This window comes from Gymnoscopelus braueri (assembly GCF_963280865.1).
Source record: "Gymnoscopelus braueri genome assembly, chromosome: 6".
In the NCBI taxonomy this organism is placed as follows: Eukaryota; Metazoa; Chordata; class Actinopteri; order Myctophiformes; family Myctophidae; genus Gymnoscopelus; species Gymnoscopelus braueri.
Window position 1 is genome coordinate 6,246,081 of NC_137607.1, and position 21,500 is coordinate 6,267,580.

A 21,500-nucleotide genomic window follows, 5' to 3' on the forward strand; every position below is an offset into this window, starting at 1 on the left:
GTGGGTGGCAGTGTGATTATGTGTATCTATGTGAGTGGGTGGTGTGTGCGTGTGCATGCGTGCGTGTGCATGTGTGCGTGTGCATGTGTGCGTGTGCATGTGTGCGTGCGTGTATGTTGAGCAGAATGGCTGTAGTCTTGTCATGTGTCTTATTAGATAAAAAGCCGTCATGAAACCTTGATTGAGCATATTATCACTGGACAGAGACACACACACACACACACACACACACACACACACACACACACACAGACCCTCCCCCCCCCTGTTCTTGTACATATTATTTTTCCCCCCTCTTTTTTATTTTTTTGTTGTACATAGTGTTATTTTTTTTTGCTGTTTATTTTGTAATGATATTTGAACTGTGGTGCCACTATATATGTCTATGAATTGAATACCAAGGCCCTCATTGGAAACAAGTCCGCAAGGACTTTTATGAACTGTTAGACAAAGTATTTTAAATGTAACTGTGCTGTTTTACATTTTTTGCCTAATAAAATATTCAATCAAAAAAACACACACACACACACACACAAACACACACACACACACACATTCCCACAGATACTCTCCCTCACCCCCCTGTCTCTTTCTCTCCCTTCTCTTTGGCCTGACTTACAGTAAGCACTGAAATGCAGCTACAGTATCCAATCTGTATTACATCATACACACGTGTGTGTGTGTGTGTGTGTGTGTGTGTGTGTGTGTGTGTGTGTGTGTGTGTGTGTGTGTGTGTGTGTGTGTGTGTGTGTGTGTGTGTGTGTGTGTGTGTGTGTGTGTGTGTGTGTGTGTGTGTGTGTGTATGTGTGTGTGTGTGTGTGTGTGTGTGTGGTGAGAAAGAGAGAGAGTGTGTGTTCTTTATTGAGCTCATGGGTTTATGTTACAGTTTGGACTGTGGGAGCAGAGTTAGGGGACTGGTGCCAACCAACCGTGTGTGTGTGTGTGTGTGTGTGTGTGTGTGTGTGTGTGTGTGTGTGTGTGTGTGTGTGTGTGTGTGTGTGTGTGTGTGTGTGTGTGTGTGTGTGTGTGTGTGTGTGTGTGTGTGTGTGTGTGTGTGTGTGTGTGTGTGTGTGTGTGTGTGTGCATTTGTTTGTGTGTTTGCCCATGAACTCTCTCTCTCACACACACACACACACACACACACACACACACACACACACACACACACACACACACACACACACACTGTGTCCCACAGCCCAATGTGTATGCACTACATACTATATCTACATGTATGAGTGCGTGCGTGAGTGTGTGTTTATGTATAAGTCTCTGTATGTTTATGTGTATGTGTACATACAGTACAGTTCATGGTAGGGTAGCACCAGGTGCTGCTCTTTCATGCTTCCTCCACAGTGTTAATGCATTCGCCACGGACGTCCATTGATATGACTGCTTTAGTAGCAGCGCAGAGCCCAGGCATTAGATACGGAGCCCATAGTGTAGTTATACCCACATTACTGTGCTAAAGAGACATGGATATTTGCCCTGCTCTGGCAAACGCTGTGCTATTACACACACAGACACATACAGCACATTTCCATATCGTACAACAATCTTAAAGGACCATAACAGCGGTCTGGCATGTTTAGCTCATTGACTATGTATGACTCACGGCATACTTGACATTACTGCTGACCATTTCCCAAAGCATACCGTTGGCATTTCTTTAGACTTGAAATTAGCTTGAGATAGGTTATCCAACACGCTAAATTTCACAGCGTAGTTACTTTTTTTTAATACAAAAGTTATGTTATCGTCGTTGTTGTTTTTCTTTTAAGGAATTTATAGCATTTTAAAGTACGGATCGATTTGAAAAGTCTAGTTGAAAATAATCCCTGGACCGAATGTACAACTAAGTTAAAATGTCCATGACTTTTTAACCGTTTTAATGTTCATGAAGACAATGCAAACATACATGAAATCTAAAGCCATTCATGTTAGAAAATGGTCTATGCTTATGTACTGTATAACCTATGGCCTGGCTGTGACTAGACAGTGGTTTGAGGCCGTTATGGTCCTTGAATGCACCAAATGACTGCATGGAGATTGTTTCTAAGAATACATGACATAATAAAACCCACTCATACGTCCCTCTCCAGGTTACATAGGGGTAGTGAACACATGACATAATAATTACCCACTCATACGTCCCTCTCCAGGTTACATAGGGGTAGTGAACCGCAGTCAGAAGGACATCGATGGTAAGAAGGACGTCAAAACATCATTGCTGGCAGAGAAGAAGTTCTTTGAGTCACATCCGGCTTACAGACACATGGCTGACCGCATGGGCACGCCACACTTACAGAGTGTCCTCAACCAGGTACAAACAAACACACACACACACAAACCTATTTGCCTTGTGTCGGCTGGCAGAATGACTTTACTATTGGTTTCCTGGTAATCGTACACTGATTTTCCTTACTTCTTTCTGTAGCAACTGACCAACCACATCAGGGCGACTCTGCCAGCGGTCCGTTGTCATCTACAGACACAGCTCTTGGCCCTGGACAAAGAGGCTGAGAACCACAAACTCTATACACCTGATGACCCCGCACGCAAGACCAAGGCTCTGCTACAGTCAGTCACTTACTCAAACAATCAATGTGTGATGTCTCTGTGTATGTGCATGTCCACCTGAGTTACACATGGATAAATTAAATTTAATTAAAGTGTGTGTGTGTGTGTGTGTGTGTGTGTGTGTGTGTGTGTGTGTGTGTGTGTGTGTGTGTGTGTGTGTGTGTGTGTGTGTGTGTGTGTGTGTGTGTGTGTGTGCGCGCGCGCACACACACGTGTGTGTGTGTGTGTGTGTGCTTATATCAGTTAAATTCATTATACAAGTTGTTGTTCTTCAGTATGAGGCCTGCCTTACAGATGTGAGCCTATTTATTTGCTTGTGTGTTCCAGGTTAATCCAGAGGTTTGGGATTGCCTTTGAGAAGCTCATTGAAGGGTCTGGTGATAATGTAGACACTGGCCAGCTGTCAGGGGGAGCCAAGATCAACCGAATCTTCCATGAACGCTTCCCCTACGAACTGGTTAAGGTGTGTGTGGTTGTGTGTGTGCGAAACACTACCCTTCCTCTCTGCCTGACCTACTTGTTGTTAACTAGTTGTACGAACGCTTGTTTTCTATTGCTGTATTGTTTATTGGATTGTTTATTGGATCTTGTTTAGTCGATACACTTATTTGTTTTAGCTCATGCTCATTTGATTTAGCTATTTTGTCTCATCTGTTTAAGGAAATAGGTAGCTGATTCGCCGCGCCTCCGACCAAGTGGAGCTTACTAAGGGTGCGTTCGGAAATACAGCACTGAGCGCACTGGCCAATACAAACTAATAGGCGAGTGTGCTCCGGTGCGCAATTTCCGAACGCACCCTATGTAACTCTGCCTGGGTTGTGTCTCTGTATCTCTGTATCTCTGTGTGCATGTCTCTGTCTGTGTCTCTGTGTGCAGTGTGGCTCAAATCCTCAGCCCTGTGTGCAGCCAAGTAAATGTCCAATATAGACGTACCATACATCAAATGAAAGGTCTTTGAAAACTGAACACACCTGTCAAGGTTGCGTTTAATCCCGCCCCTTCCCCCGGAAGCCACGCCCCGGAGAAGGCTCCTAAAAACTCCCCATTGAAACCCCATGTTAAATGAAAAGTGCCCGATTCGCTCCGAAACTTTTTCTACCCCCCCTAAGTGGGGGTCTACGAACAAATACTTCGGGCTCGGATTTTGGCTCCGCCCCCCGGAAGTGGGTGAAACAGGCACTTCAAACACTTTGTTGAATTGTTCAAAAACATTCAAAGTTTTTTTTTGGTGAATTTCTATTTTTCTAAGATGCTCCTTTTAACGCAGAATTTTTTTCTATTTTTTATATATTTTTTTATTGGTTATTTTTTTTTAGATGATTTCTTTTCATTATTATTTTATTTTTTTTGCGTTCGCTTCCCGCGTTCGCGCGTCTTACTTGTATATTGCACTTTTACCTTAGCGCTAGGTATACTCTTGGTTGCTTGTTTTTGCAGAAAATGCACTAAAGACTTCTGGTGATTAGTAGTTTTCGTTCCCTACCTATGTTGAATACACTTATTGTAAGTCGCTTTGGATAAAAGCGTCTGCTAAATGACTGTAATGTAATGTAATGTAATGTGTGTGCGTGTGTGCGCGTGCGTGTGTGGGTGTCCATGTCCTTGCCTGTCCCTAACTGATGGTGTGTTGTGCTTGTCTTCAGATTGATCTCGATGAGACTGAATTGCGTCGGGAGATCACATACGCTATCAGAAACATCCACGGTGTCAGGTGTGTGGCTATGTGGGATTTTTAAGAATGACTCAACTGTATACCGGTACTAAACTATTTATTAATTTTCTTATTTTCATTCATTCATTCATTCATTGCAACCAGATACTTTTTATGGCATGGCCATAAGCCAAGGCTTCTAGAACAGGTTGTGTCTGTATGCTTGTATCAACAGTATGTAAATTATGTATGTATGTATGCGTGTCCCAGCTTATACCTCTAGTCTACACGCATGATGTCACAAAACAGAATCACATTCAACCATGAAAGCCTGAAATGCCAGGTGAAGTAAGAGTTAATCTAATGAAGATCGTGAAACCTGGGTCATAGCTGAAATCTATGCATCTAGATAGTAGATGTTTTTTTAAATGTGTTTTTATCCAGTGGATCTCTTAGTTACACCAACATTGTTTTTGTGAAGCACTTTTGTTGTTATTGGTGTAGTATTTGTAAAGATTGCTATTTCTAATTGGCCAATGATCAGTGGTGGAAAAAGTACTCAAATTCTTTACTTAGGTAAAAGTACCAATACTGCAATATAGCAATACTCTGTTACAAGTAAAAGTCCAGAATTCAAAATTTACTTGAGTAAAAGTACAAAAGTATTGGCATCAAAATGTACTTAAAGTACCATAAGTAAAAGTACCAAAATGTTTGAAAATAGCAGATCTACAAGCTTGTAGTGAGCTTGTAGATCTGCTATTTTCAAATAGCCGATATATAAAATGGGGCTAAAGTGGTTCATGTATGTTTCATAATATCATAATTTATATCTGAAAAGTAACTTACTAAAATGTTCAAATAAATGTAGTGGAGTAAAAGTACAATATTTGCCTCTGAGATGTAGTGGAGTAGAAGTAAAAGTACAGAAAATTCGAAATACTCCAGTAAAGTAAACACTCCTCAAAAGTGTACTTAAGTACAGTACTTAAGTAAATGTACTTCGTTACTTTCCACCACTGCCAATGACAGACCATGTCCAGCCTACATACTGTAGTGCTGGTTCACCACTGAACACTGCATTGTGACTTGTGCAGCGTAGGTAGTTCAAGATTGGACAGGGAGGCCATGCTGTTAATATTAGATCATTACATGTCTAATTTTCTCACCTTTGTTTCTTCTCTTATGTCCCTTTTCCTCCACTTGCCTCTGTTTCCATAGGACAGGCCTGTTCACCCCCGACATGGCCTTTGAAGCCATTGTGAAAAGACAGATTGTGAATCTGAACATGCCGTGCATTAAATGTGTCGACATGGTTTCTGAAGAGCTCATTGTCACCGTGCGCCAGTGTACCAACATGGTATGAAACTGTGTGTGTGTGTGTGTGTGTGTGTGTGTGTGTGTGTGTGTGTGTGTGTGTGTGTGTGTGTGTGTGTGTGTGTGTGTGTGTGTGTGTGTGTGTGTGTGTGTGTGTGTGTGTGTGTGTGTGTGTGTGTGTGTGTGTGTGTGTGTGTGTACTAGTATTGTACATTTTGATTTAGTTTTAGTCATAGTCTTTTGAATAAAATTCCATTTATTTTTAGTCATATTTTAGTCATCTGAAATGTTTTAGTTTTTGTCTAGTTTCAGTCGACAAAATATAAGATTATAGTCGACTAAATCTACAGTTGATTTAGTCGACTAAAATGTATGTTGGCGGTGCCTTGATGGCGTCGTAATGGATGATTTTACGCTCGATTGCATGCTGAAAATAGCCGATCTACAAGCTCACAACGCGTCGCAGCGCGACGCGTTGTGAGCTTGTAGATCTGCTATTTTCAGCATGCACACCCTAGAGCAACCAACCATAAAATTACTTGTCTTTTAGTTCTACTGGATCTCTTCTCCACTAGTCTCTCTCTAACATTTTAGTCTAGTTTATATTTGTTGACAAAATTGTCAGTATATTTAGTCTTAGTTTCAGTCATCATAGCTTAGTTTTTATTTAGTTTTTATTTAGTTTTCGTCAGTGAAAAAAGGTAGTCGACGAACATTTCTCGTCATAGTTTTAGTCGACGAAATCAACACTGGTGTGTGCGTACTGTATGTACGCCAGAGTGTATTTGCAAGTATGTACATCCATGGCCATGTATGTGCATGGCGGCATGTCAGAAACACCTTAGATATAATGTCTGGTATCTGTTCTCTAAAGCTGAGTCCTTTTCCCAAACTGCGAGAAGAGGCAGAGAGAATCGTGACCACAGAAATCCGGGAAAAAGAGAGTAAATGCAAAGACCAGGTTGTTCTCTCACACACACACACACACGCACACGCACACACGCACACGCACACACACACACACACACACACACACACACACACACACACACACACACACACACACACACACACACACACACACACACACACATGCAATTCAAATTTGGGGAGTTTTGCTGAATCATTGTGGTTGTGTCTCCATCCTATTGAGTTTCTCACCAGTTACTGTGCATCTGTCCTGTTCAGGTCCGGCTGTTAATTGATGTACAGCTTGCCTACATTAACACCAACCATGATGATTTTATTGGCTTTGCTAAGTGAGTTACTGTAGTCCTTCTCAATTACGTCTCATTATCCCCTTGTTAAACGAGTATGAGACGCTGTACAATGTGACACAAACAAAGAGACAAAACACGAGGTTCTCTCTCTCTCTCTCTCTCTCTCTCTCTCTCTCTCTCTCTCTCTCTCTCTCTCTCTCTCAGTGCCCAGCAGAAGACCAACGGCAACAACCGGAAGACCTTTACAAACCAGGTGATGTTGCAATACTGCTGAACACATGCTGATCTCTAAAGTGTTAAAACCAAATGAATTCAAAAACTTGACCAGAACAGCTGTTAGTGAAGGTGACAGTTATTTGCACATTATTTGAACATATTGCCATCATTACATTTTACATTACAGTCATTTAGCAGACGCTTTTATCCAAAGCGACTTACAATAAGTGTATTCAACATAGGTAGGGAAGGAAACTACTAATCACCAGAAGTCTTAAGTGCATTCTCTTCTAAAACAAGCAACTAAGAGTATACCTAGCGCTAAGGTAAAAGTGCAATTTAACAGCTACCTACTTTCTTAAACAGATGAGACAAATAGGAAAAGACGTCAAAACTGGAAATGTTACGGCCAATGCTTAAAATAAATCTTCTCAGGAGCCACTAATTACAACTCTTTCACTCCAGTTCTTTGTTATGTTTATAATCTTCAAAAAGTGTGTTTCCACTCATATGCTAGCTATGTTTTTCTCTTGCAGTTTTCTATGCAAATTGTAGATGGATAAAGGGGCCGCTTGGATTCAGAAATCATGGAAAGGCGGTACTGAAGCCAAAAAAAGCTTAAGAACCGTTGTATTATACATGAACTGACTACCTCAGCCTGGATACGCTTAGATAGTCAGTACTGTAGGTATGTTTTCACAGGACCTCTGTGGAGCGGGCAACTTTGACGAGGCCTTATTTCGACGTGCTTCCTTTATTATCTATTTGACTACATCTGATCGACATCATGGGTATTTGCTGTGGGCATACTTTGTGTTGCACAACATCATGCTAATATTTGATTGTAGACAGCTGTAGTTTCCCGCCCACATCTGCATATAATGGGGAGATTTGTGTGTGGTCTAAATGTTCAATCAGTGGAAATGTGGGCCTGGCAGATATTGATATACAGTACATCAATGTCCTAGAAAAGATCTTTGACTGAGTTTGAGTTTATCCCTCATTCCTGCAAATCATTCCATGACCGTGGGCCTGGATAGAACAAAGACATACAAATAAAAATAAGGTCTGCACACACTGGCAAGTAAGCGCCACTGTTTATTGTCGTTTCCATCACGTTTCCATCACATGAGGATCTTCATCAGGAATTTTAATTCCTGATGAAGATTAGGCCTGTCACACTTATTGTATAATCGGCTATCGTAATTATTTAAGACTAGTCCATGCCCGGTGAAGTGCGCAGGCGAAAGTAGTTGCAAACGTGGGGTTATTGCGCGTCCCGTCACGCGTCCCCCCCCCCTCCCCCGTGCGTCCCTTCGCGGCCCCCCCGCGTCCCGTCACGGACCCCCCAGGTCCCGTTGCAAACACACACACACACACACACACACACACACACACACACACACACTCTCTCTGTGTGTGCTTGTGGCAGATAGTGGGTCTATGGATTCGACGCATGCGGAGTTTGATCATTCATCCCATCGCTCACGGGGCCATCCCACAGCTGGGCAGCCGTAACCATGGCGACAGTTTTTCACATAAAATCGCTAATAAACAGCTGACGTTTGGTGAAATCGGAAAACGGGCTTTGCAGTTCCGTGGGCATGGTAATGATCAATGGCTGTGTGCAAATTCAGATCAATTGCTCCAGCCACTGAAGAGAACTGGGCAGACAGTTTTGGCCTCACCACCACCCACCCGCCACAGAGGTTTGTAGAATTATAGGAGGATAATCGCAATTATGTTTGCATAATCGTCATAATCGTTTCCATGTTGAACATTTTTCATATAAAAAATTAAACAAAAGTGGAAATAGCCGATCTACAAGCTGTATTTAGACTATTTCCACTATTAATGTTTTTAAGTATAAAGTCATCAAATATGTCTGTCTCTTTGTATATTTCGGTTATTTGTCATATCTGCCCGTGTAACTTCAAAGCCTAAAAGTCAAACAGAAATGTAAATTTTACTCATTATGTTCCCATGTTCAATGATAGAAACACTTTTAAATCATGCATCGCAATTATTTGGGCGACAATTAATGAAGATCCTTATGTGATCGAAACATTTAGTTATTCTTATTTGTATGCATCGTTGTTTGTCCTGAACCTGGACATTTAGATGTGTGTGCACTATCCTTCCTTATGCATTTCCTGGATAGAACAAGCCTGTCTCAGTTCAGACAACAGGTACCATACAGTGTAACCACAGTTGTAGATTGTGACTGCCTTGCAAGAATAAATACTTGGAATTTATGTACACGGGCAATTTAGCAAGGACAGCTTTATAAATATAAAAGATACCAGTGTTGCATCCTACACAAATTAATTTCAAAGGATGGCCAGGTTGTACAAAATATAGTATATTTTGAATTTGTAATGGATCTTAAAGCTGAATGATACAGGGGGTCGAGCGTAGCCAGGGTAGATCTTATATCTTAAATATAAATGATATAACTTGATTGTTAATTTCCATCTCCAATCATCCACAAAGGCCTCCAAACCCTGCACTGGGTCCAACTAGGAATGTACCTCCATCCTAACCTCCCTCCTTCCTCTCTCTTCCTATTCCAGGGTGTGGCTCCTCCTTCAAGTTTAATAGTAGGAGACCATTCTCTTAAAAGCCTCCTCGCTCATTGGCTCCCCTCTCTGGAGGAGATAACACACGTTTTTCAGGATTCACGCTAAAGGGTTGGAGCTTTGGACACACACACCGCTGACCACTGGCTAACCTCACCAACTCTCTGTCACAGCTGTGTGTCTCACTGTGGCCAGCCGCATTCATCTTCCCTTTTGCAGTGGTGGAAAGTAACTAAGTACATTTACTTAAGTACTCTACTTAAGTAAAATGTTTAGGTATTTGTACTTTATCATTTTACTTCTATTCCACTACATCTCAGAGGCAAATATTGTACTTTTACTCCACTACAATTATTTGAAAACTTTAGTTACTACTAGTTACTTTACAGATATAAATTATGATATTATGATACATACATAAACCACTTAAGCTCAATTTTATACATAGGCTATTTGAAAATAGCCGATCTACAAGCTCACAACGTGTCGCATCGCGACGCGTTGTGAGCTTGTAGATCGGCTATTTTCAAACATTTTAGTACTTTAACTTTTGGAACTTTAAGTACATTTTGATGCCAATACTTTTGTACTTTTACTCCAGTCATTTTTTTATTCTGGACTTTTACTTGTACTGTATTGCAGTATTGGTACTTTTACTTAAGTAAAACATTTTAGTACTTTTTCCACCACTGGCCTTTTGTTTTTTGCTCATCAGCTGCCACCGTCTGCTGTGCTATAACATCACAAACACTCTACTTGTCCATCACAGCGCATTAATAGCGATCACACAGTTCACAGACTTGCATCGTTGTGCGGCGCTTTGCTCTCTGCTCCGCCGCTCCATAAATATACACAGAGACAGAGTGTTTCTTACAGACGGGCAGGATGGAGATGTCACCACACACTCTCTTCATGTCATCATCTCATCCTTCCTTTTATCCTCCTTTCCCGTTCTTTTCCCCTCCAGCCTGCAGGTCAAGCACTATTAAAGTCAGGGCCGCCCCCCCCCCCCCCCCCAACATCCCCATTACAAAATCATTGTCATTTTGTATTGCATACTAAAGTAATAACGCTAGTTGTTGGATAGGAGATACATGACATTTTTTTTGTGGCCCCCCTAGTGGTTGTGGCCCTAAGCGACCGCTTATATTGCTTATAGCAGCGGCCGGCCCTGATTAAAGTCGTCGCTGCATGTCGGGCAGAAACCTTGTATCTCCATATTTTAACCTTTTTGTGTTTTTTTTGGGTAAATTAACGCTCAACTTGATTGATTGATGTACTTTATTTAGTAAGACATGAGAAACAGTACATGCAGTGTTGGAAAAAGTACTCAAATGCTTTACTTAAGTAAAAGTATCAATACTGCAATGTAGAAGTACTCTGTTACAAGTAAAAGTCCGGAATTCAAAATGTACTTGAGTAAAAGTACAAAAGTATTGGTATAAAAATGTACTTAAAGTACCAAAAGTAAAAGTACTAAATATTTGAAAATAGCAGATCTACAAGCTCACAACGCATCGCGATGCGATTGCGACGCGTTGTGAGCTTGTAGATCTGCTATTTTCAAATAGCCTAGGTATAAAATAGCGCTAAAGTGGTTAATGTATGTTTCATAATATCATAATTTATATCTGAAAAGTAACTAGTAACTAAAGTTTTCAAATAATTGTAGTGGAGTAAAAGCACAATATTTGTCTCTGAGATGTAGTGGAGTAAAAGTAAAATTATTGGAAATTGGAAATACTCAAGTAAAGTACAAATACCTCAACATGTTACTTAAGTACAGTACTTAAATAAATGTAATTACAGTAGTTACTTTCCACCACTGCATGGACGTACAATTCACAATACAAGGTCTACTAAACTGGATAACTCATAAAGCACTGAGCTTGTTTAAAATGAGTTCCCACGCACACAAATCATGATGACATATAAGAGACAGAGAGATATACACAGGGGGGTTTTGAAAGTGAGTAGGGTTTTACACTCCTTTACTCCTTTTTGAAGTAGAGGATCCGCAAGCTCCATCTACAAGCTTGAGCTTGTAGATCTGCCACTTTTGCTACGTTTGTGTGACGCTGTCATTTGATCAAGTAGGTGCGTTCATTTACGAAATAACACAAAAGGTTAGAATATATGGACCTGTTCTTAGTCTTCCTGTCCACTTCTCTCTGCCTACCCAGCTCATTCTGGTGGGGAGTGGTATAAATGTGTGGTTTTTATTTGTGTGTTTAGGCAGATATTTTGATACAGATAAATAAAACCCATCCAAACCAGCTTTTCAGGGATTTCTATTTCAGTGACTTGCTTGACTTTAAGTCCTTATAGCCACAGTAAAACCCTCAATGTCAATGTAACCATTCCGTTGCTGTTTGGCAGAAACCTTCGTATCTCCAAGTTGTTCTCTTTTTTCATGATACTCTACAGTGTCACACGTTTTTTTAAAGTGTGTCTGTGGGTTTTTACAAATATTGAACCAATGAAGTATTAACAAGAGCTTGTTGTGACTAGTTAATTACATTGGATCCATTGGAAGTTCCAATGTGGCCAGACACGCTGGCTACTAAAAAATAAACAACGTTCTTTTTGTTTTGTTTTGGACGTTTCCACCCGACAGAGACGATTTGTAGATTATCCTTGAGGATCTTTACTGTGCAGCACAGCTCTGTGCTGTCATCATGCTGTCTGGTTCAGCTTACCTTGGCTTGCACGTCTCCACAGGGAGAACCTTCTAACAGAAAACCCCTCTAGCTTCTCATTAAGCCATTCTATCCACACCGCTGTATTGCTGTGTTGATTTTGACAGCAAATTTTGATTTAGTTTTAGTCATAGTCTTTTGAATAAAACTCCATTTAGTTTTAGTCATATTTTAGTCACCTGAAATGTTTTACTTTTAGTCTAGTTTTAGTCGACTAAATATCATAAGATTATAGTCGACTAAATCTACAGTTGATTTAGTCGACTAAAATGTATTTTGGCGGTGCCTTGATGGCGCCGTAATGGCTGATTTTACACTTGGTTGCATGCTGAAAATAGCAGATCTACAAGCTCACGTGTCGCGCTGCGACGCGTTGTGAACTTGTAGATCTGCTATTTTCAGAGCGCAACACCCGAGCGCAACCAAACATAAAAATGTGTCTAGTTTTTATTTGTTGACGAAATTGTTAAGACATTTACTCTCAGTTTTAGTCATCATAGCTTAGTTTTTATTCAGTTTTTATTTAGTTTTCGTCAGTGAAAAAAGGTAGTCGACCAACATTTTTCGTCATAGGTTTAGTTGACGAAATCAACACTAACCCCCCCCCCTCCCTCCCTCTGTTGTGCAGGTCATCCGTAAGGGCTGGCTGACCATCAGCAACATCAGCATCATTAAGGGCGGAGCCAAGGAGTACTGGTTCATCCTCACTGCAGAGACCCTGTCCTGGTTTAAGGATGACGAGGTGAGTCTGTGTTCATTTGAAGGTGCTGTAAGTGATTCTTATACATATTACATATTATAGTTTTTGTTGTTGTTGTTAAGAAAAGTGTTAAATAACTTTATACTCCCATTGCAATCATTGCTGTTTTCCAAACAACGGATCAGGACCCATCTTTAATTGGGTCACGGACCAGTTTGTATGGGGTGCGAGTGAATATTTGTTTCTGTTTCCTAGATTTAAAAAATATATATATTTAAAAAGATTAAAAATATATATAAATTCTAACATTTTTCAAAAGTATTTCATAAATAAAATGAAAAAAATCTAATAATTTCCATAAATAAAATAAAAAAGTTAAAGAAGTAGTGAAAATCTACAAGCTCACAACATGGTGCAAAGCAACGCGTTGTGAGCTTGTAGATCTGCTATTTTCACTAGTTTGGGTCTAATTTCTCTTTTGGGTCTTGAGCTAAAAAGTTTAGGAACTACTGCTGCAGAGAGTGTTTGTTCAATAACAGGGGCCAGCTCTTCAATAAACATCCAATCAGGAGAGAGAAGGATACAGGATAAACAAGGGAAATTGTAAGTGATGAAGCAAATAAATGAGCAGACACAATGTGAACTGGAACACAAGGTGATAAATTATCTTTTATGCTGGTTCTGTCTGGATTTGATGACATTTTCAACCCGCCTGAAAAAATGTATTTTCTGTTTACTAAAGAGCTGGATAGACAGAGAGACCCCTGTTACTGAACAAACACTCTATAGCAACGATTACTATTTGATAGAACTTTAACTTTAACTAAACTTTTCGTTTTCATAAATAATAAATGTTTAATAAATAATTAATAATTAATAATACTTAAAGTACTTACAGCACCTTTAACTCTGAAAGTGATGAAAGCAAATAGACCTTTACATTAGGTTTTATTTGTACACTCACAGTTAAAGCTGCAATCTGTAACTTTTACTTTTATAGTTTCCAACCAGATGGTGTCCTACCTTACACATGGGTCCAAATTCCTCAATGGAAGAGCAGGGACCACTGTAGATATGCTGGTTACATTGTATTCATATACTGTAGCATACAGATTGGTTGATATAACGTTTCATTCATTCATCATCAGTTAAAGGACAACTTTTTTCTTTTTACAACCAAGGTTTATGTTTTAGCTTGTAATTAAAGTAAATAAAAGATGAGTGTTAAAATGTTTTCATTTACTGCTTTCTATAGTTTTAGCAATTTTCACGACCTTTTTTACAGTAGGCGGGGGCATTCTGTCCGGTGGCTAAATATGTCTTTTTTTTACACAATAACCCGGCGATTTCTTTATTATTATTTACAGTAGCTCTTCTAGACACCAATAACTCACATCTGGCCATCAAAGACCACGGGATCGTTTTTATTGTGTAAAAAAAGACACATTTGGCCTAAATATGTCTATATAGGCTTTAAAAAATTGCTAAAACTATAGAAAGCAATAAATGAAAAAAAAATAACACTCATCTTTTATTAACTTTAATTTCAAGCTAAAACATAAACCTTGGTTGTAAAAAAACAAAGTTGTCCTTTAAGGATTGCAGCTTTCTTTTTTTCTTTCTTTTTTTTGAGATTTGGAGATGGAGAACTAGAGGATATCCATTTCTTTCCTAATCATTCTCTTCTCTAATAATTCATGCAAACACCAACACACATTGTGACATTAACAGACTTTGAACTGCATAAAAATGAAGACAAAACATACAAGTGTGGTTCAGGCTGTGATAGAAGTTTATTTTCACACGCGATACGTATTATCTTTAGCCTGGGAACCAGACGAGTCTGCCAGTGCAAAAAATAATCTGCGCAGTGATATCGTCTGGCCACGCTAGGCTATATTATCTTAGTCTGAAACGGCACAATGAATCAGAAAGCAGAGAAATGACCAAAAAGTGAAAGTGTCAGTAAGAATGAAAGAAAGCTAAAGGTGGGGAACACATTTTTGAAAGAACTTTAATTTGTTCACATTATCGCCAGAGTATTCCTTGCAGTTTTATACCCAGGTAGACGGCGGAAGAGCTGTTCGCAGTGGCCCTCTTCTCTGATTGGTCGAGGGAGCGGTCCGTTAGCGGGGCTGCCATCTGTCTGCCTGTCTGTGCCTGCTGTACAGGAGCAGAAGGTCTGCACAGCAAGTGTAGACAGGCAGACACATCACAACACTCTCAGCCTGGCACAGCACTGCTCACCGACGGTGTCATATAGGCAGGGAGGGGGCAAGACCCAGCGAGCACAGGAAGTGAGGTCAGAGGAAGGGGGACACATTATCAGTGGTGGAAAAAGTACTCAAATTCTTTACTTAAGTAAAAGTACCAATACTGCAATATAAAAATACTCTGTTACAAGTAAAAATCCAAAATTAAAAATGTACTTGAGTAAAAGTACAAAAGTATTGGCATCAAAATGTACTTAAAGTACCAAAAGTAAAAGTACTAAATATTTGAAAATAGCAGATCTACAAGCTCACAACGCGTCGCGATGCGACGCGTTGTGAGCTTGTAGATCGGCTATTTTCAAATAGCCTATGTATAAAATAGGGTTAAAGTGGTTAATGTATGTTTCATTATATCATAATGTATATCTGAAAAGTAACTAGTAACTAAAGTTTTCAAATAATTGTAGTGGAGTAAAAGTACAATATTTGCCTCTGAGATGTAGTGGAGTAGAAGTAAAAGTATTGGAAATTGGAAATACTCAAGTAAAGTACAAATACCTCAAAATTGTACTTAAGTACAGTACTTAAGTAAATGTACTTAGTTACTTTCCACCACTGCACATTATACCAGGGGTCTTCAACGTTTTCAGGCCAAGGACCCCCTAGCTGAGAGAGAGATGAAGCAGGGACCCCCTCTATATTGTATAAAATTGTGTTCAGATAAACCTTTGCTGCTCTTTTTTCCCTCTACACCTAGAACTCTTTGCCAAAAATAGCCGATCTACAAGCTTGTAGATCGGCTATTTTTTTGGCTAAAGGTCTCCTCAGAAAAGGGATGCTAGGGTCACACAAAGATTTGGCGGACCCCCTGTAGTAACTTTGAGGACCCCCTGTTGAAGACCCCTGCATTATAGGAATCATATACATGTGCACAGCGAATGCATTGGGAAAACATGTACCCGTGTGCGCACTTACGCACCTACAGTATGTCAGATATGTACTGGTTCATAAAATCACATTTGTGTTGCACGCTAGGGCGGACCATATTGAGTTGTGTGTTTTCTGACAGGAAAGACTATTGAGCAATTTGCACAAAGTCTGCCAAAAATGCAGCGTACAAATCTATCATTGTTCTTTCTAAACCACTGAAACGTCTTGGGGGCCACACTGGCTTCAAATAAACACACTGAGCTCTCATTTGACACTTTTACTCAGAGACCTAAAACAGCAGCTCTGCCCCGTGTACGTGTGCGTCTGTCTGTCTGTCTGTCTGTCTGTCTGTCTGTCTGTCTGTCTGTCTGTCTGTCTGTCTGTCTGTCTGTCTGTCTGTCTGTCTGTCTGTCTGTCTGTCTGTCTGTCTGTCTGTCTGTCTGTCTGTCTGTCTGTCTGTCTGTCTGTCCGTCAGTCCGTCAGTCAGTCAGTCAGCCCACTATTCCCTTTGCTCCTCTCTCCCACCAGCACCTGGGCCCTGAAACTGAGCCCCCTTCCATTTCCCCCATTCATTCCTCTCGCCAGCCCCCTCCGATTCCCCCCTCTCTCCTCCGTTCACTCTTCCCCTTCCTCCCCCTCTTCTTCCTCTTCTGGGAGTTCAGGCATTTGGAACGGTTCACTCTGACACAGCTGGAGCTGCCCCAAGCCAAACTAACACACACGCACACACACACGCACACGCACACGCACACACACACACACACACACACACACACACACACACACACACACACACACACACACACACACACACACACACACACACACTCTCTCTCTCGCTCTCTATCTGTCTCTCTCTCTCTATCTCTCTCTCTCTCGCACCCATGCATGCACGCGCTGCGCGGGCCCTACAGTGCCCAGACTTGTATATACAGTACACAGTACACACACAGAGTCTGATGTAAACAAACTGCCTTGCAAATAGCAGAGAAAAAATATACAGTCACTCAGACAGACGCATGGTCACTCTTCGGATAAACACTGCATCACTTGAACGCGGTGTTCCCAGACACAGCTCCAGGCATGCTCATTACACACACACACACACGCACACACACACACACACACACACACACACACACACACACACACACACACACACACACACACACACACACACACACACACACACACACACACACACACACACACACACACACACACACACACCCCGTGGCCTACGTTTCCTTTCTCTATCAAAGCAGTTATCAATCAGTATGCACACACACACACACACACACACACACACACACACACACACACACACACACACACACACACACACACTGCACACTGCACACTGCACATCTGCAACACATAATAATGCTGGCACACACAAGCAAATATGTGCTTCAGAGTAATGGGATTAGGCTTTCTTTCTGCAGATGGTGATGTGAGGATGTATGCTTTAAAACCAGCATCGAGCTCTGGTACCGGAGCTGCTGCTATGACGCCATGATGCTAATTTGGATTGGGTTTGGGCTCGACACTTCTTCACAATGTGTTCACAATGTGTTCACAATGTGTTCACAATGTGTTTACACTCTCCATGCCCCACAGCAATGTTAGTCATCCATATTATCACTGATGAGCAGATCAGATCTGCATGCCTTGCCACATGTGTGTGTGCGTGCGTGTGTGTGCGTGTGTGTGTGCGCGGGTGTGTGTGTACGTACGTATGCACGCACGCACACACACACACGCACGCAGCTCGCGCGCACACGCGCATACACACACATGCACACACACACACACACACACACACACACACCTACACATTTCATTAGGCCTCAGAACCAAGCCAAACCTATGCTTCTTCTCTCTTGCATTTCCCGCTCTCCCCCTCCCCTCCCCTCCCCTCCCCTCCCCTCCCCTCCACCCACACTCTCTACCTCTACAGACGTTTCTTTTAACTTATTCTGCTATTAGCCCCCCGCCCCCCCCCCCCCTGCATTTTTCTCTTTCTTCACTCTTTCTCCCCATTCCCTCTTTTTCTCCCTGATTATTTTTTCCTTTCTTTTCTTTTCTCTCCTTCCCTCCCTCTATCTCCCCCCCCCCCTCTCTCTCTCTCTCTCTCTCTCTCTCTCTCTCTCTCTCTCTCTCTCTCTCTCTCCCTCTCTCTCTCTCTCTCTGTGGTTGGCAGTCTCCCTGGGACTGTGCACATTCCTGGCTGGAAAATCTGAGGCTTTGTCCAAACACCAGCTTCCAAGATCTGCCCAGAGAAATCCCACATGGCTGTTTCTACACTGCAGACCTCCCCCTTTGACTCCCCCCCCCCCCCTTCTTCACTCCTCCAAAGTCTCCCTCCCCCATATCCCCCCCTCCCCCCCCTAAAATCTCTCCCCCCTCACCTCCATCCACCAATACCCCCTTCTTTCCCCTCTAGTTAGCGTTAGCCAATACTCTAAGTCAGTGGTTCTCAAACCTTTAAATTTCAAGGACCCACCTTAACTCTGACAGTGTACAAATGGAACCAAATGGACCCGTTAGGGTCCATTTGGTTCCATTTGTACACTGTCAGGGTTACAGACTTGTACGGGTCGATTTAAAACCCCCTCAAGGAACCCTGAGAGTCCCTGGACCCTACTTTGAGAACCAATACTCTAGCTCATTTTCATGCAGGAACATCGGACCGCACATAGTAGGCCACGTTTAGGCCCCGTATATACACACAGCGGCAGCGGGCATAATAGTTTACAGAGTCGAATCTCCATACAACACTGAACAGACGTACATTCCTGCGCCCCCTCAACTGCCAGGACTCAAACCGTAGAGGCTGAAGAAAAACAGACGACTCGCGCCTATACACTCCCCCCCCCCCCCCACCTCGAGTTTGTGTGTGTGTGTGTGTGTGTGTGTGCGTGCGTGTGAGTCAGTGTGTGTGTGTGTGTGTGTGTGTGTGTGTGTGTCAGGTCTGCTCCATATCTCAGATCCATTAGTCTGTGGGGAGAGGAGACAGTCTCAGACACAGCAGCTCTGATCTACGATTCTCCGTGACCACCCTGACACCGCTAGAATGCACACACACAACACACACACACACACACGCACACGCACACGCACACGCACACACACGCATGCGCACACACAGACGCGTGCACGCGCATGCACACACGCACACATTCAAAAGTGGTGCCATGGTGTCTATAAACATTATTCAAAGAAAGGCTTTGCACTGAGGCCACATAGATAATACCAGGCCCTATGACTATAAAACTGCGACGCCTATAGACCGAACCCTAGACGTACCCCCGCAGTGTGAGGGCCACATTATAGGGAGGGAAGAATCAAAAAGTTAGTTCAGAACTTCTCCACCTACAGACATAACGCACGACGCAACCGTTCACACAGATGTTAGACCCCCAAGCTAACAAACATTACATGTAAACAGGCAATTTGTTTATGTGAAACGGAGAGATGACATTTTGCGTCAGCCCCTTAAACAGTTTGTACATTTACGTAACTTTTTTACAACATTCGACAGAGTTACTAAAAACTAGGTTTCCCCTTAGCTTAAGAAGAGTACATGCGTGAGTGTGTGTGTGTGTGTGTGTTGCCCAATTTATACATAGTCGTGCGATGGCGTCCCGTGCCGAAAGTAGCCGATCTACAAGCTCACAGCGCGACGCAACGTGACATGTCGTGAGCTTGTAAATCAGCTATTTTCAGCGCGGGATACCGTCACACTGCTAGGTATAAATCGGACTTGTGTACGTTGCGCGTCGTCGCCCCGACTCTTGCGCCTGTCGCTGGGCTGTCCGTGTACCGTGTCGGCTGGCTGTGGAAGCTCTTCCTTGCACAGTCTAACCAATGTGCAGACTACTGTACACCAGAGAGATCCTGAACAGGTAGTCTGAACACTGGGACGACGGAGCAGGATCCTATATTTTCTTCGTGCTTTTTTACCGTTTCTCGGGAATCAGTCTTAGGTCAGCTCAGGGTGGAGTTCGTGGCAAAGGTTGGCAGAAAGGTCCCCATCTGTGCCATGTCTCATCTCTCTTTCTCTTTTCTTTTTTATCCCGTCTCAGTGGTTGGTTGGGGTCGCGGGGTGGCAGGGAGGGCGATGGGTTCAGAGAGCACATCAGCAGCAGACCCTCCACTCCTATAGGTGTCAAAGCCCCGCCACACATACATACACACAAGCGTGCGCGATCCGGTGAGGTTTGGTGCATGTTGGTCGATCGGACGTCCGCGGGGCTCTGTCCAGAGGCGCGGTATCCAGTCTTGACGTGGCACATTCGCTCATTCGACTCGGGATCTGCACGTTCACTCAGGGACGGCATAAGGAAATAAGGAGAGAGAGAGACAGAGAGAGAGAGAGAGAGAGAGAGAGAGAGAGGGGTAGGGAGGACCTTAGCAGCCATATAAGGGTTGATGGGACCCTTGGGGAATCAACTTTGGAGTGGTCTGCAGTTTCTCCTCACTTCTCCTGCACACTTTCTTTGCCTCGTTGTCTCCATATCTTCTCCAGGTCCTTTCCCTTGTCCCACTCGTCTCTTTAGCAGAACTTCACCTCCCTTCTCTTCCAGCGCTCCTCTATCCCTCCTCTTCCTCCTCTTCCTGATCTCTACATTATATTTCTACCCCATCAGAACACGCTATACTCCTCCCAGCTCTCTCTCTCTCTCTCTCTCTCTCTCTCTCTCTCTCTCTCTAAAGCGATACCAGATGTTGCTGTCCAAGCGCCAATCTCGTTCTGTCATTTTTTTTTCAGCCTCTGTAACAGGAAGTGGGCCCCTCTGGAAAAAAAAAAAAGAGAGAGAAAGAGGAACGAAGGAAGAGAGTCGTAGGGTTCAGGGGAGCACTGGAAGAGGAGAGACCAAAATGTACCAGTACACTCACATCACCGTCCGTTACCGCAACCGTATACACGCACACGCACACGCACGCACACGCACACGCACGCACACGCACACGCACACGCACACTGACCACAGGAGAGCTTTTTTTAGTGACGGAATGCCCTCGGTCGTTGGTCATGATGTTTCTTTTTCTATAGTGAGGGCTATTGCTGCTCTCTTCCTCTCCGCTGTTCCTGTTCTCTTGGCCTTTTCTCCAACTCTTCCCTTTGGATGCAAACTGTCACCATAGCGGCTTCCACAGGCCCCAGTCTCCCTCCTGAACACGGGGGAGCAAGTTGGTGAAGAGAGGAGAAAGAGAGAGGGCGGGGGGGGGGGGTATGGGCTCCCCGTTAGGAGAAATGTTGTGTTAGAGAGCTTGAGTCTGAGTAATGACTTTCACATGTGGACCCTGCCGCCCTCACTCCCTCTTTTTTTTTTTTACTCCTTCCCTCGTTCCCTCTCGCCCTCCCTCCTTGTCTCTCTGCCTCCCTCGC

General features: G+C 42.7%; 1 protein-coding gene across 2 annotated transcripts in view; it reads left to right on the forward strand.

The window, feature by feature from the left end:
• dnm3a (dynamin 3a) overlaps positions 1-21,500 on the forward strand; it is a 49,951-nt gene that overhangs the window by 13,296 nt on the left and 15,155 nt on the right. The window contains exons 6-15 of one of the 2 annotated variants that reach the window (XM_080431467.1): positions 2,163-2,323; positions 2,438-2,580; positions 2,908-3,043; positions 4,224-4,291; positions 5,453-5,591; positions 6,423-6,509; positions 6,737-6,807; positions 6,973-7,021; positions 9,558-9,584; positions 12,891-13,004. In XM_080431467.1, coding sequence (XP_080287593.1) covers positions 2,163-2,323; positions 2,438-2,580; positions 2,908-3,043; positions 4,224-4,291; positions 5,453-5,591; positions 6,423-6,509; positions 6,737-6,807; positions 6,973-7,021; positions 9,558-9,584; positions 12,891-13,004 — 995 coding nt within the window. The remainder of the gene's footprint in view (positions 1-2,162; positions 2,324-2,437; positions 2,581-2,907; positions 3,044-4,223; positions 4,292-5,452; positions 5,592-6,422; positions 6,510-6,736; positions 6,808-6,972; positions 7,022-9,557; positions 9,585-12,890; positions 13,005-21,500) is intronic. The other variant, XM_080431468.1, reaches the window with a different exon arrangement.